Genomic DNA, 12,840 nt, shown 5'->3' with positions numbered 1-12,840 from the left:
AACAGACACTTCCCTCAGTGGCTGGGGGGGGGGGGGGGAATACGGTCCCACTCATTGCTCTGGGTCCCAACCCCAACCTTTAATCCTTTCGCTGTGTCCCTTTGCTAATTGCTGCTCTATGTTTCCCTGGTGTCAAATATCAGGGGGTAGCCGTGTTAGTCTGTATCTACAAAACCAACAAGGAGTCTGGTGGCACCTTAAAGACTAACAGATTTATTTGGGCATAAGCTTTTGTGGGTAAAAACCTCACTTCTTCAGATGCATATGTTTCCCTGGACCACTTCCCTGTAGCCCATCTTAGTTGAGTCCCAGCAGCCAGCCAGAAGCTCCTTCCTCACTCCCCCAGTCCCTGCCAGTAACTACCTACTTGGTCCCAGCAGCCAGCCAGAAGCTATTCTCAGGCTCCCCCAGTCCCTGGCAGCAACTAATCCAGTGTTTCTTTTCTTGCGGCCACAGCCTCCTGAGCTGTGATGGGGTGGGGGTGGGTGGCAATATGGGTGGCTGCATTTGAGAAACCAATGGGTGGCCCTCCCTCTCCTGCTCCCTGTTGCTCCTGGATGCACTGCCTTGATGTTGATTGCTGGGACTGCCAGCAGAGGGTATATGCAGGCAAGAGCCACGCGCCTCTGCCTAGGAGCTGGACCTGCTGCTGGCTGCTTCCAGGCGCAGCCTGGTCCGCGGTGCCAGGCAGGCAGGAAGCCTGCTTTAGCACCGCTGCTGACCGGGAGTCACCCAAGGTAAGCCTGTGCCCCAACCCTATGCTCCAATCCCCTGCCGCAGCCCTGAGCCCCCCCAAACCTGGAGCCCCTTCCTACACCCCAAACCCCTCATCCTTGGCACCATCCCAGAGCTTGCACCCCCAGTTCCCCTCCCACACCCCAACCCCATCCCAGAGCCCCCTCTCATACCCTGAACCCCTCATTCCCAGCCCCACCCCACAGCTCTGAGCTCCTCCCACACCCTAAACCCCTCATCCTGAGCTCTGTTGGGTCACGGGCATCAACAATTTTTTTCAACTGAGTCACCAGAAAAAAAGTTTGAAAACCACTGTTCTAAGGCACTCTGAGGAAATATTTTCCAAAAGTACACGTGTTTGGCCACGGGAGGGCAGTGTTGATCCATAGGTAAAGCTGCAGAAGTGCTCAATGTTAGATGCTAAGTGTGAATGTTTAAAGAGGAATGACGATCAGAATGGATTTGCTTAAGTGTAATAGCAACATGGGCCAATGGAGTCTGTGGTTCCCCAGCGTCAAATAAACCTTCTGTCACACAGTTATTAGCTCCTTGCTCTGAAGAAGCCCTGTAATAACCAAACAAACAAACAATCGCAATGGAACCCTGCTGTAGGTAGGAATCTTAACCTCTGAGGATAGGAAAAGAAGCAATGGGCTTAAATTGCAGAAAGGGCAGTTTAGGTTGGACATTAGGAAAAACTTCCTGTCAGAGTGGATAAGCACTGGAATAAATTGTGTAGGGAGATTGTGGAATCTCCATTATTGGATATTTTTAAGAGCAGGTTGGACAAACACCTGTCAGGGATGGTCTAGATCAGGGATCGGCAACCTTTGGCATGGGGCTCGCCAGGGTAAGCCCCCTGGCGGGCCGGGCCGGTTTGTTTATCTGCCGCGTCCGCAGGTTCAGCCGATCGCGACTCCCACTGGCCGCGGTTTGCCGTCCCAGGCCAATGGGGAGCGAACCGCGGCCAGTGGGAGCCGCGATCGGCCAAACCTGCAGATGCGGCAGGTAAACAAACCGGCCCGGTCTGCCAGGGTGCTTACCCTGGTGAGCCGTGTGCCAAAGGTTGCCGATCCCTGGTCTAGATAATACTTAGTCCTGCCTTGAGTGCAGGGAACTGGACTAGATGACCTCTGAAGGTCCCTTCCAGTTCTATGATTCTATGATTTGAACAGAGGGTCACTGTAATGGAATGTGCAGTTTAAACACAATGGAAAGATGAGATTAACTCCTACTACAATGCTCTGTGTAACAAAGACTGTGGAAAATTCTGCTCCCACTTAGGTGGGTCAAAACTGGCAGTAACTAAAATAAAGGTGCGTTTCCATTGGAGTTGCACCAGTGGAACAGAGAGCAGAATTCGGCACTGTTGCTATAAGCATAAGAATTCTGTATTTATGACCATATGCAGATCAGCTCTTAACTTTTCACTATGTATTCTGTGTATTTTTACCATTTCACTATTTACAATAGCAATAATGACCTTGGAGTTAGATTTCTGTGGCTAATGGCTGGCTGGGAAGCCGAGGGCCCTGAGCCTGGCCAGCTGGGCATGAACTGCCAGGTAATGCCTAGCCTGGAGGTCAGTATTGCTTACGTACATGCTGTTTCCTATCAAGCTCACAAGCACACACATATTAATTACCATTGCAATAATAACCTGGTACATGCCAAGACAGGTCCTATAATATACCCAGAACTTGTCCGCAGAGAAGGATCCTTGCCCTTGGTACACATGATGGGTAGGACTTTACCACTCCCATGAACACTGAGCAGCACTTTATTCACGTGAGTAATCCCAGTGAGCACAGGGGGGTTACTGGCACAGGTAAGTACAGCATAGAGTAAGGATGGCAGATCTGGCCCCTAGTGGGTACAGAAACAGAAATTAGGGGACTGTCAAAAAATGTGTTTCTCTTTCCAGGAACACACAGCAAGGTTATTAGTGGGCCCATGGGAGGTAAGAATCATGTATGTGCTTATTCTCTCCAGGGCTCGGATACCACCAAACGCCTGTCTACATTAGGTGGTCAATTCAAACAGTCTCTGGAGCAGCTGATGAAAATCCTGGGGAGCTGCCAGCCGTACTTTATTCGCTGTATCAAACCCAATGACTACAAGAAGCCTTTGGTAATACTTCAAAAATACTAGATCAATGTCTTACCCGCAGTAACGTTTGTGTTTAGAGGGAAAGTGACTTAGCAGAAATCCTCAGTTGCTGCATGGCATCTTGTATTTCCACCTTAACCAAGAATAGCTGGAGTTCTAAGGTGGCTGTAATAAAAAAGGCAATAGTATAGAGTGGCTTTAATTTTAAAGGGCCCCTGCAAAAGATTTTGGAGTGATCTATTGCAAAACCAGGAATGAGGAATATACTGAAACATGTTATAAAAGCCGCCCTTGTGCCTGCAAAACAGAGAATTGGGAGGGTTTTAACTAACAACAAATAAGGAAAGGGAAAAAATATAACTATGGGGCCAAAAGTGATCATACTGAGGGACAAAGGTGTTTAAAGTGGAGAAGGGCCATCTGAGCAGTGTCACAAGGGAAGAGGGAAGGTCTTGCTGTTAAGACACTGGACTGGGACTCAGGAGATCAAGACTTGGTTCTGCCCAGACAGGGCCGGCTCTACCATTTTTGCCACCCCAAGCAAAAAATAATAATAATAATAATTAATAAAAAAAAAATGCCTCCCGAATTGCCAAAGCAAAAAAAAAAAGCCACTCGGACTGTGCCACCCCAAGAATGGACGGAATGATGCCGCCCCTTAGCATGTGCCGCCCCAGGCACGTGCTTCCTCCACTGGTGCCTGGACTGGCCCTGGCCCCAGACTCCCTGTGCGACCTTCATCTATCCATGCCTCAGTTCCTTTGTTTGAATTGGGGACAGTAGCACTGTGCTATCTCAGCTGGTGTGCTGAGTCAACAGAGAGGAAGGGCTCAGAGATTGCAGTGATGTGGGCTATAGAAAAACCTAGATCAAATGGAATTAAGTTCTATGTTGCAAGGTCCAGCACCGCCAAGGTGCAATTATCTGCCAAGCTAGGAAGCGATGATGGGATCGTCCTTACTAGAACCTCCCAACTAGCCAATGGCCAGACTACATTTAAAACGTGTACTTGGGCTTTGCACTCACAAGCTTGCATCTTTTCAAAAACCTGCATCAACCTGCTGTGGGCAACTAAGGCTTGGCCCAAAGCCCACCGCGGTCAGTGAGAGTCTTCCTAAGGACTTCAATGGGCTTTGGACCAAGCCTCTAGTGACCAGTGTTTGGCAGATGTAAATTCAGGGGATGGGTTGAGCTCCTTTGACAAATGTGTGTCCACCTTAGTTTTGGAAACAAAGGGCCAACTCCTCAGCTGCTGTAAATCAGCAGTGCTCCATTGAAGTCAATGGAGTGATGTCAGCTTGCACCAGCTGAGGATCTGGCCCAGAGACAGAGAAATACTAATTAAAAAAAAAAGAATTGGTCGTGTATTGACTCACACACTGGCTGCGCTGTGGTTACCTCAATGGAGCACATAATTTTGGTTAGGCTGAGTCTTCTCTTGCAAACTGCCGTGTGTTTTCAATTCCCATTGACTTCAGCAGGCATTAAGGGTGCTCAGAACCTCCTGGGAGAGGTGCTCAGTGCCTGGCCGAATTGAGCCCATAGAGTGGTCTAATCATATCAGACCTGATCCAACTCCCTTTTTAAGTTTAAGTTTGGGAAGGATGCCATTGCTTCAGTGGGAGATAGACTGGGTCCTCACCTCCAACAGGGAACAGGGCTCAGGTTGCGACAAAACAATAATGGAACAACTTCTTCCATACTGCCATGCAGACCAAGGCCCTGACCCTGCCAACTTATGCCTGGGCTTACCTGTTAGTACGTGACTAGTCCCACACAGGTCACTGAGACTACTTGCCTGCTTAAAGTGGGTCAGCCTGGGCAAGATGGGATCCTGTGGCATAACTGATGTCACTTGGAGGGGTGTATCCGTCTTTCATCCAATAGCCCTGAAAAGTTACAGTTACTGTGCACCTCTCAGCCAGCGCATGTCCCACCACAGCAGACGTAGCCACAAGTAAGCATGCCAGTGCTGGTGGTATGTTTCTATTTTCTCAGTCTATGTGTGATTTGAACAGAACAACAACTATAGAGGACCAAAGAAGAAAAAAACCCTGCCCACCCTCAACTGTTCAAAGTAGCTGGCGAGTATCTCTTCACTGGTACTTGATGGTCTGTTCATATTTACATCAGGCAAGAATTCTGAGATCCTGTCCCTTATCTACCCTCTGGGGCTGGCTATTCAGGATGTGAGGAAGTTCACTTCTTAAAGTAACCTCCTTAGAACCCTGATCTTAACACTTAGCAGTTCATGAAATCCTGCCCTTCCCCTCCCTTAGTCTCTGCAGCTTGTAGGAAGGGCTCTTTAAAGGGTTACAATTTTCAAAGTGACATTTTAAAAACAAACTATGCACAAAAACTATAGCACTAGACCAAAGTATGTGAGGTCTGATGCTCCAGGGTCTTGCCGCTTGTGCTGTCACTGACACTTTTGCAAAGGGAGAGTACAACCCTACTGGGCTGATTCGGTAGCATTTGACAGCCACTTGTAGAGGTGTCAGTGACTACACAGGTGGAAGTCTGTGGTGAACCGGGCCTAGTTTGTGTCATCTTGGTTTCTTTCAGCCCTTGTGGTTGCAGTGGGGATGTTAAGCACTCTTGGTGGAAGTTTCAGGGATGTCCAGATTTTATATTTGCTTGCTCAGATTGGGTCTTGCCTTCAGAATTACCCATTTCATACACCTATCTGGCAATCTGAATGCCATGGTATGGGATGTCCTGTGTACATGCTCACCTTTGAGCACTGGGCCCAAAGTATGATGGATGACTTTAAGGTGTGGATTTTTAAAGGACCTCACCCTAATCTCTAATTTTGTTCCTTTGATAAAATGCAGGCACAATTTTGCAGGGGCAGTTTCTGATCTGTAGATATCTCGCTGGTTTGCAGGATCAGTTAGGAAGTCAGACCAATAAGTGTCACAAATTGTTCCTGCAGTTATTTGCTACCTACAAAAGCAGACCCACAATTTCTCATGGGTCTAAAAGTGCAGATGTGGAATTGGAAATGGCCTTGAAAAATTAGACCCAAAGTAAGTGGATCATTTCTGCTGCTGGCATGGGCAAATATGCAGCTCCTCAGAAGTCCCTTTCTTACACCAGCAATGAATTTGGTGCATTGACTTATATAAAAAAGGCCATTTAAAAAGAGAATAGTATCTCATTTTAAAACCATCCTGGTATCTGCAGGAGTCAACAGATGCTCTCTAAGGAACGTTACATGAACAATTTGTTTCTGTGATAAGTTTCTTCATGTGTCTGTCCTTTCAGTTGTTCGATCGGGAGCTATGTATCCGACAGCTGCGCTATTCCGGAATGATGGAAACCATTCGGATTAGGAAGGCTGGCTATCCAATTCGCTACAGCTTTGCAGAGTTCTTTGAGAGATACAGAGTCCTGCTGCCAATGTCCACTCGAGAACAGGTGTGTCCACAGGAACTTGATTAATGCTAACTGGACTTTTCCTGATGAGGCATTGAGAGTTATATACTCTGTTAGGTTTTAAGCCTAAAATGGTCTCACATATACTGGAGCACATGGCTAACCAGGGTTTAAATACCTTTATTCTTCATGTTCATGTTCCCTTTAGCTCAGGCAGTAATGGCTCATGCTTTTAGATCCAGAGGGCCTGAAATTCCTGAAAATATCCCAGCCAAGCGCATCATTCCAAATCTAAAACACTTTCATTCTCCGCACCCTCATTTCTGAGCTCTCTCTGCGCTGAGAAATTAACATGCCCCTGGCTTTGGATACTGGAACTTCTCAGAACAAACACTAACATTCCTCCTGCTCTCAGTCCTGGAGCCCTTTAAACCCAAGCCATTTCTGCTCTTGTCACTCTCAATCCTGAGGCCTCTCAGACCTCGTAAATTTCTGTTCTTCATGCTTTGAAATGCCAGGGCCATAGATGTTTAGATCCTGCAACTTCTTTATTTCTAACCAAGCCCCAATCAGTGACAATGATTTTTCCCCATCAGCTGCAGGATGATGCTCGTCGGTGCTGCATTCACATTTCTGAGGCGGTTCTAGGGAAAGATGAAGACTGGAAAATTGGAAGAACCAAGATTTTCCTCAAAGTAAGTAATAAAGGTCGTTTGCTACCTCTTAAGGTAAAAAAAAAAAAAAAAAAAATTATGGGTGCCTCTTAGGAAAGCTTGAATTCCCAGCTAAGGAGAACTAAGTCAGCAATGCCGAGTTCTAATGTGAATACTATTCTCCTCTCCGAGTCTGGCTCTTTGGCCCTTAATACAATGTAGCTCAGAGGGTATCGCTGTGCCACCAAATGGCTCGTCCCATAAGAGGCTGATTCACTCACCCACTCCCATTTCCCATTTGTGCAGTGGAACAGTGCATTACACTTCATAACTCCCTTCTCAGGCCCTGAGGGTACAGAGCATGTTATAGTGTGGGCGTACTGTACGTCTGCAGATGGCTACAAGCAAGCATAGTGGGCCAGGTGCTGCAGAAACTTCCTCCTCCAGCTCCGAGAATGTACATTGAAGCCAACTCGCAGCACGCCTGCAAGTTCTGGGCCCCTTCAGCACAGATTCTGCCCTTTGTGTCAAGTTTCTGGTGGTTCTGTGCTGAAACCATTAAATCAATGTATATTTGTGACCTCTTTTTAAACAGGATTATCACGATATGGTATTGGAGGTGCAGCGAGACAAGGTGCTCACTGAAAAGGCCATTCTGATCCAGAAGGTGCTGAGGGGATTCAAGGACAGGTGAGTGCTTTTAAAGAGCACAAGAATTCGTAGTTGTATAAATTCTCATCGACTATTCTCCTCCTTGCATTATAACATAAGTAAAGCACTGACTATGTCAATCCGCAGCTTCCATTGGCCTTAAATTAGATTCCTCTGGCACTCAGATAATATACTGATTGGGCCATATAAATAGATAGGCAAAGATTTTGCTCATAGATTATGTTTTCTGATTCATTTTATCTCAGTGCCTTACAAAATCCAGTGGTGCTGTACACAGCACCCTGCAAGCATGTGAAAGAATGATCAATAAATCCAGCTGAAAGGAGGATTTGCATTGATCAATTTCTAGTAAACAATGGGCTAAGTCTCAGTGCATGAAATCCTACTGCAGTCAGTGTCCTCTTTTAATCTGCAGAATGACCCTATTCAGTTCTTCTCCCTGCCAGTGTAGGATTGTTCCCTGTAGTTATGGTTCCTAATGTTTTGTCCAGTTCAGTTTAAAAAGTCAATGTATGTCGAGTTTACTTACCTACTAGTACACAGCCATCCTCAGCTGCTCAGATTCCTTAAAGGTTTGATTTATCACTTATTAATCTAACTCTGGCCAATCAAAGTGTGTTTTAGGGAACAGTTCTAACTGTGGTCGGGAATGCGCCTGTCAATGAATGTGCAATACGGGTGTCATCCACCCTGCATTTACTGGGAGAACTTTCACTGTAGGAAGTTTGCTTCTTCAGTTTTGCAAACATTATCAGTTATAACTCGAGTTCTAAGCATATGGTGATCAGATGCATAGGGTTAACTTAACTAGGTCTGATTTCTGGAAACTGGACCATGTTTTCAGGTGTCACATCTCCAATGCATTCCACGGAGCTACTCCAGCAAAGCATGTGGCCTGGAATTACTGCTGAGAACATTACTGGAGCATCATGGGTCAATCAATAGGGATTACTGGGACTTTCCCTAGACTCTCCTCTCCATTAGCAAGTGGATTCAGAGTGCATGTGACAGGATTTTGGATATCTTGTCTAATTCACTCTGTTGCTTTACTTGCGCTGAGAGCTGAGAAGCAGGGTGAATCTCTGACTGGTGCTATGCAAGGGGTCAGGCTAGATGATAAGAATAGTCTCATCTGGGCTTACCATCTGTGAGCACGGGGTGCAGGCGGGCAGGATGTTGTGACTGAGAGGGGCTAAGAGGGGCGAGCCACCGCTTCATTCCTGCCCCTCACCCTTGTCTGTTGTATAAGATATGGCAGGACTGCCTAGCAGAGTGACCTGTTTCTTCACCCATCTGCTTTTAGGAAGCAGTTTTTAAAACAGAGGCAGGCTGCCGTGAAGCTGCAGGCAGCATGGAGGGGTTATTACGGCAGGAAGAATTTCCGACTGGTAAGTGAAGGGGGTCTGTGAATGCTGGTGTGTGAACTGTGCTGTATGTGGCGGGAGTTCAGAGTGGCTGCTCAGCAATAAGAGAGAATGGGCAGAGGGGTGGTGTATGGAGAAGAGAGGTTAAGCCCAACAGGGGCTCTGGAGCACCTTAACCCTTGTTGAACCCAAGACACGCCCCCTTATTAGTCCCAGGAAGACCATTTTCTTCCATTCAGTTCTCTTCAGTCCTGTTCTCTCCCTTCCCTCCCCTCCGTTTCCTGGGATTAATGTCATTCCCTATATTCAATAGGCCATGGAGGGGGATCTTCAAAGCCCACTTTATAGAGCACTGCACTGGCAGGAAATAAAGCATTCACTCCAGAGGTAATTTCCAGTAGCTGTGTCAGTTGTCCTGAGTCTCTGTCCAGGATAGCTACAGAACTTGTTATCCTCTGTCCAGCCCAACACAGTCCTGGCCTCATTTGCATCAAGCCTAATCACTTCAGCTCATTCTTCTCCACCTGCTGCAGATCCTGCTGGGCGTTGAGCGCCTGCAGGCCCTCTTCCGGAGCCGGCGACTTGCTAAGCAGTACGAAACAGCCCGGGCCAGTGTGATTAAGTTTCAGGCCCTGTGCCGAGGTTACCTGATGCGTCAGAAGACAGCGGAGCAGATGAAGGCTGTGGGCGTTATACAGGCATATGCTAGGGGTATGTTTGCTCGTAGGAGTTTCCAGAGGATAAAGAGAGAGGTATGTATGCCCAGTCAGCCATCTTTGAAACGTGACATTGCTTCTAGGATGCTCTGATAAGCATGGGGAGCAGCAAGCTCCTATAGGTAGCCAGTCCCCCTAGTGATAACATAGTGTCCCTGGATGAGTTCTTAAGGCATCAACATAGAGTTGACTGTAGGATGTTCTCTTTGGTGTAGAATCCTAGAGTTAGCATGTTGATGGTTTTCCAGGGTCTGGACAGGTATGAGAACAGAGTCTTTAACATAGAGCTCTCATGTATGTCTGTCATCTGTGCTTATTAAATTAGTGGATTTGCAGACATGGGACAAAATCACTTGGGGAAATCGCAAAAAAATAAAATGCATTTTGTTTTAAAAACCAGAGAGTTCATGAATATTTCTGTGTGGGAGGCATGGAGGGAGGAGAAAAATATCTTATATGATAATATGTTCCAGTAACTTCTGAAAAGGTAAATCAGTTTCTATAACAGGTATCGTCTCTTATGGAAATCAGACTGTATTACATTCTGGAATGAGATATACTCATGGACAAAACTCCTTATTTATTATTCGTATTTCAATAGCAACTAGGCACCCAGTCATGGGCCAAGTCCCCATTGTGCTAGGCACTGTACAAACACAACAAAGACTGTCTGCCTATCTGTCTATGGCTCTTCTAACATGCCTATTATCAAATGTCATATACATAGCTAGGAGATGGACTTCGACTCTCCTCCAATTCCTTCATTCAGCCCCTGCTACTTCCCAAGGGCCAAGTGCATACCTAGAGGGAAAGATTTTGGGTTTTCTCTTCTTCCTTCTCTCACTTATTCCCAAGCAAGATCATCAGGGCAACCCCTTCCCCACACCCTTCCTGGAGAAAGCATTCAGGCTTAGAGTGGACTCATAAATTCAGTGCACGTTCTCTTACTGTCAGGGACGTCCTTACAAAAATTTGTAAAGGGGGCGGGGTGGCCAAATGCACCTGCAGTACTTGTCTCTTGCAGAGGACAGCAAGAGCTTTGTGGAAGAGCCCCGGTTAACCTCCTGGGCATTTCTTTCATTTGAATATCTGCCCCTTTTCAAACTAAAGAATTCCAAAGGCAAAAATTCTCCTCTGAAATAGTTTTCTTACATCCAAATAGTGCTAGTTTATATGGGCCCTGTTGCCAAAGACAGCCAATCTATAGCTGAGCAGCCACTGAGGGCTATTACTAAAATCTTGGTGTGGCAGCCACCCCTGCTTCTCAGCTGATGGCAGAATGTAGCCAGCAAAGCAGGGTGGAGATGATCATAGAGTGTTACTGTTCCCTGCAGCACCAGCATAGACTAGAAGCCAGAAGGCTATGCTTAGAAGAGGAGAAGCGCCTCATCCAAATCGTTGGGCCAATGAGAGCAAAGCAAGAAGCCATGAAGCTCGAAGAGGTAGGAGTCAGGATTTGGAGGGATGAATACAGAGTTCTCGTGTGTGCTCACAGACACTCCACCCCACCAAACACACATGCGTGGACTTGCTTAACTATCCACACACACATATATGCATCAGGCTGCATTTTCAAAACGTAACAACATGCAGGTACAGTTGTGACCCCACTTGTGTTTGCAAAGTAAGAACTGTGCAAGCAAGTCAGACGTGCTTATCTGCCTGCACATTTCCCCAGATTGCTCATGCCAGTCTATCTGCAGCAATGTACTGGCACATTTGCCCAGATTGCCCATGTTAATGCGTTACCAAATATTTGAAGTCACACTCTTCTCTTAAGAGTTTGGGATTCTGTGCTTTCCCTGGAGCATCTATTGACACCACTGCCCCTTACAGTTGCATTGTTTTTAGGCTAAGATTTAAAACAAAACTAATTAATGAGCACCGACAGTCAGGCTCCTGGTCCATACGACTTTAGACTTCCAGTTTTTAGAATCTTGGGCTTAGTTTCTTGTCTCATCACCTATTACACATCAGTGAGTGAAGGAGAACTGACTTTCTGACGTTTTCTTTTGTAATGTCCATAATCCATCCAATGTAATCTGTTGGTCATTTGGGATCTAAAACTATTTCCCCCCCTACAAAAGCTTTGTTGTTTACAGGAACAGGTGCAACCATGGGAAGCTGTGGACTTTGTGGCCTTCTACAACTGCAAAAACAAAAGTGACTTTTTGTGAAGTTGGAGAAGAGAAAAATGTTGCACCCAATTCTGATTTCATTTACATTTTCATTTATTAGATTGGTACGAATCACTGACTCCTGAATTATCCCAATGTGAGCGGGATCAGAGTCAGACTGCTGTTAGTTTTGGCTTTATGCCCCACTTCTAGCATGTACTTCAATTATTTTTTATATCCTAGGCTGTGTCAATCCTGGATGTAGTTCTCCAGTACAGATGCATCACTCCAATACAAGCACCATTTTGCGCTGGTGCATTGTGTCTACATTGGGAGTTTGCACTGGTCAAACTACATCGATGTAGTTACATCAGTATTAATGTCCCTAGCTTAGATTAAGCCTTTAGTTCTAGCTAAACAGGCTTCTAGTTAATCCTAATATGTCTTTTGTGTGTTTAAAGGAGCACCTGGCTATGCTGAAGAGGGAGGAGGAGGAGGAGAAGCAAAGAAAACACAATGCTCTCTCCAACAAACCACCACTTTATGATGCTATCAGCGATCAGGAAATGGTGGATAAAGTGTTTGGTTTTCTGCCTACTGTGATTGGAGGCCAAGAAGGGCAGGCTCCTCTGGGATTTGAGGTAAAGAGCAGCAAAGACATGATGGGCCAAATTCATGCCTGCTGTAATGTCCTTGACTTTGCTGAAGTTGTACCAAGGATAAATTTGGCTCAACCAGCTTCTATAAGGTGAAAACATGAGCACTGAAAGAGACCAGAAGAGAAGAATTAAGTGAATCCACCCTCTTGAGTCACATGATCTCATGCACTTGGCATCCTGGGGAAGCTCATTAGTAGCTCAATTAGCATAAGCTTCTATCTCGTACAGGGCTTGAGAGTCCTGTGCCTCCTATGGTCACATAACGCCAGTTCCTTTCCTCTGGCAGACCCTAGAAAACCCATGCCAGCCTCTTCATTCTGTGTTAGTCTCTTTTGTTATGCTTCCAGGGCCCGTTTCTCTGTCTGTAATTTTCTTGTTAGTCTTTTATAATACATGCGTGCATTTCTTGTGGATTTAGCAGCTTTCTGTTTGAAAAC

General features: G+C 46.1%; 1 protein-coding gene across 3 annotated transcripts in view; it reads left to right on the top strand.

Moving 5' to 3' along the window:
• Positions 1-12,840, top strand: part of MYO7B (myosin VIIB) — a 117,162-nt gene that overhangs the window by 61,606 nt on the left and 42,716 nt on the right. For all 3 annotated transcript variants that reach the window (XM_042853501.2, XM_024103258.3, XM_024103259.3), the window contains 8 exons: positions 2,728-2,865; positions 6,112-6,264; positions 6,819-6,917; positions 7,471-7,565; positions 8,851-8,935; positions 9,445-9,663; positions 10,962-11,069; positions 12,206-12,385. In XM_042853501.2, coding sequence (XP_042709435.2) covers positions 2,728-2,865; positions 6,112-6,264; positions 6,819-6,917; positions 7,471-7,565; positions 8,851-8,935; positions 9,445-9,663; positions 10,962-11,069; positions 12,206-12,385 — 1,077 coding nt within the window. The remainder of the gene's footprint in view (positions 1-2,727; positions 2,866-6,111; positions 6,265-6,818; positions 6,918-7,470; positions 7,566-8,850; positions 8,936-9,444; positions 9,664-10,961; positions 11,070-12,205; positions 12,386-12,840) is intronic.

Source organism: Chrysemys picta, chromosome 9 (assembly GCF_011386835.1).
Source record: "Chrysemys picta bellii isolate R12L10 chromosome 9, ASM1138683v2, whole genome shotgun sequence".
In the NCBI taxonomy this organism is placed as follows: domain Eukaryota; kingdom Metazoa; phylum Chordata; order Testudines; family Emydidae; genus Chrysemys; species Chrysemys picta.
Note: the sequence above shows the minus strand (reverse complement) of the source record. Positions and strands in the feature narration are given on the sequence as shown.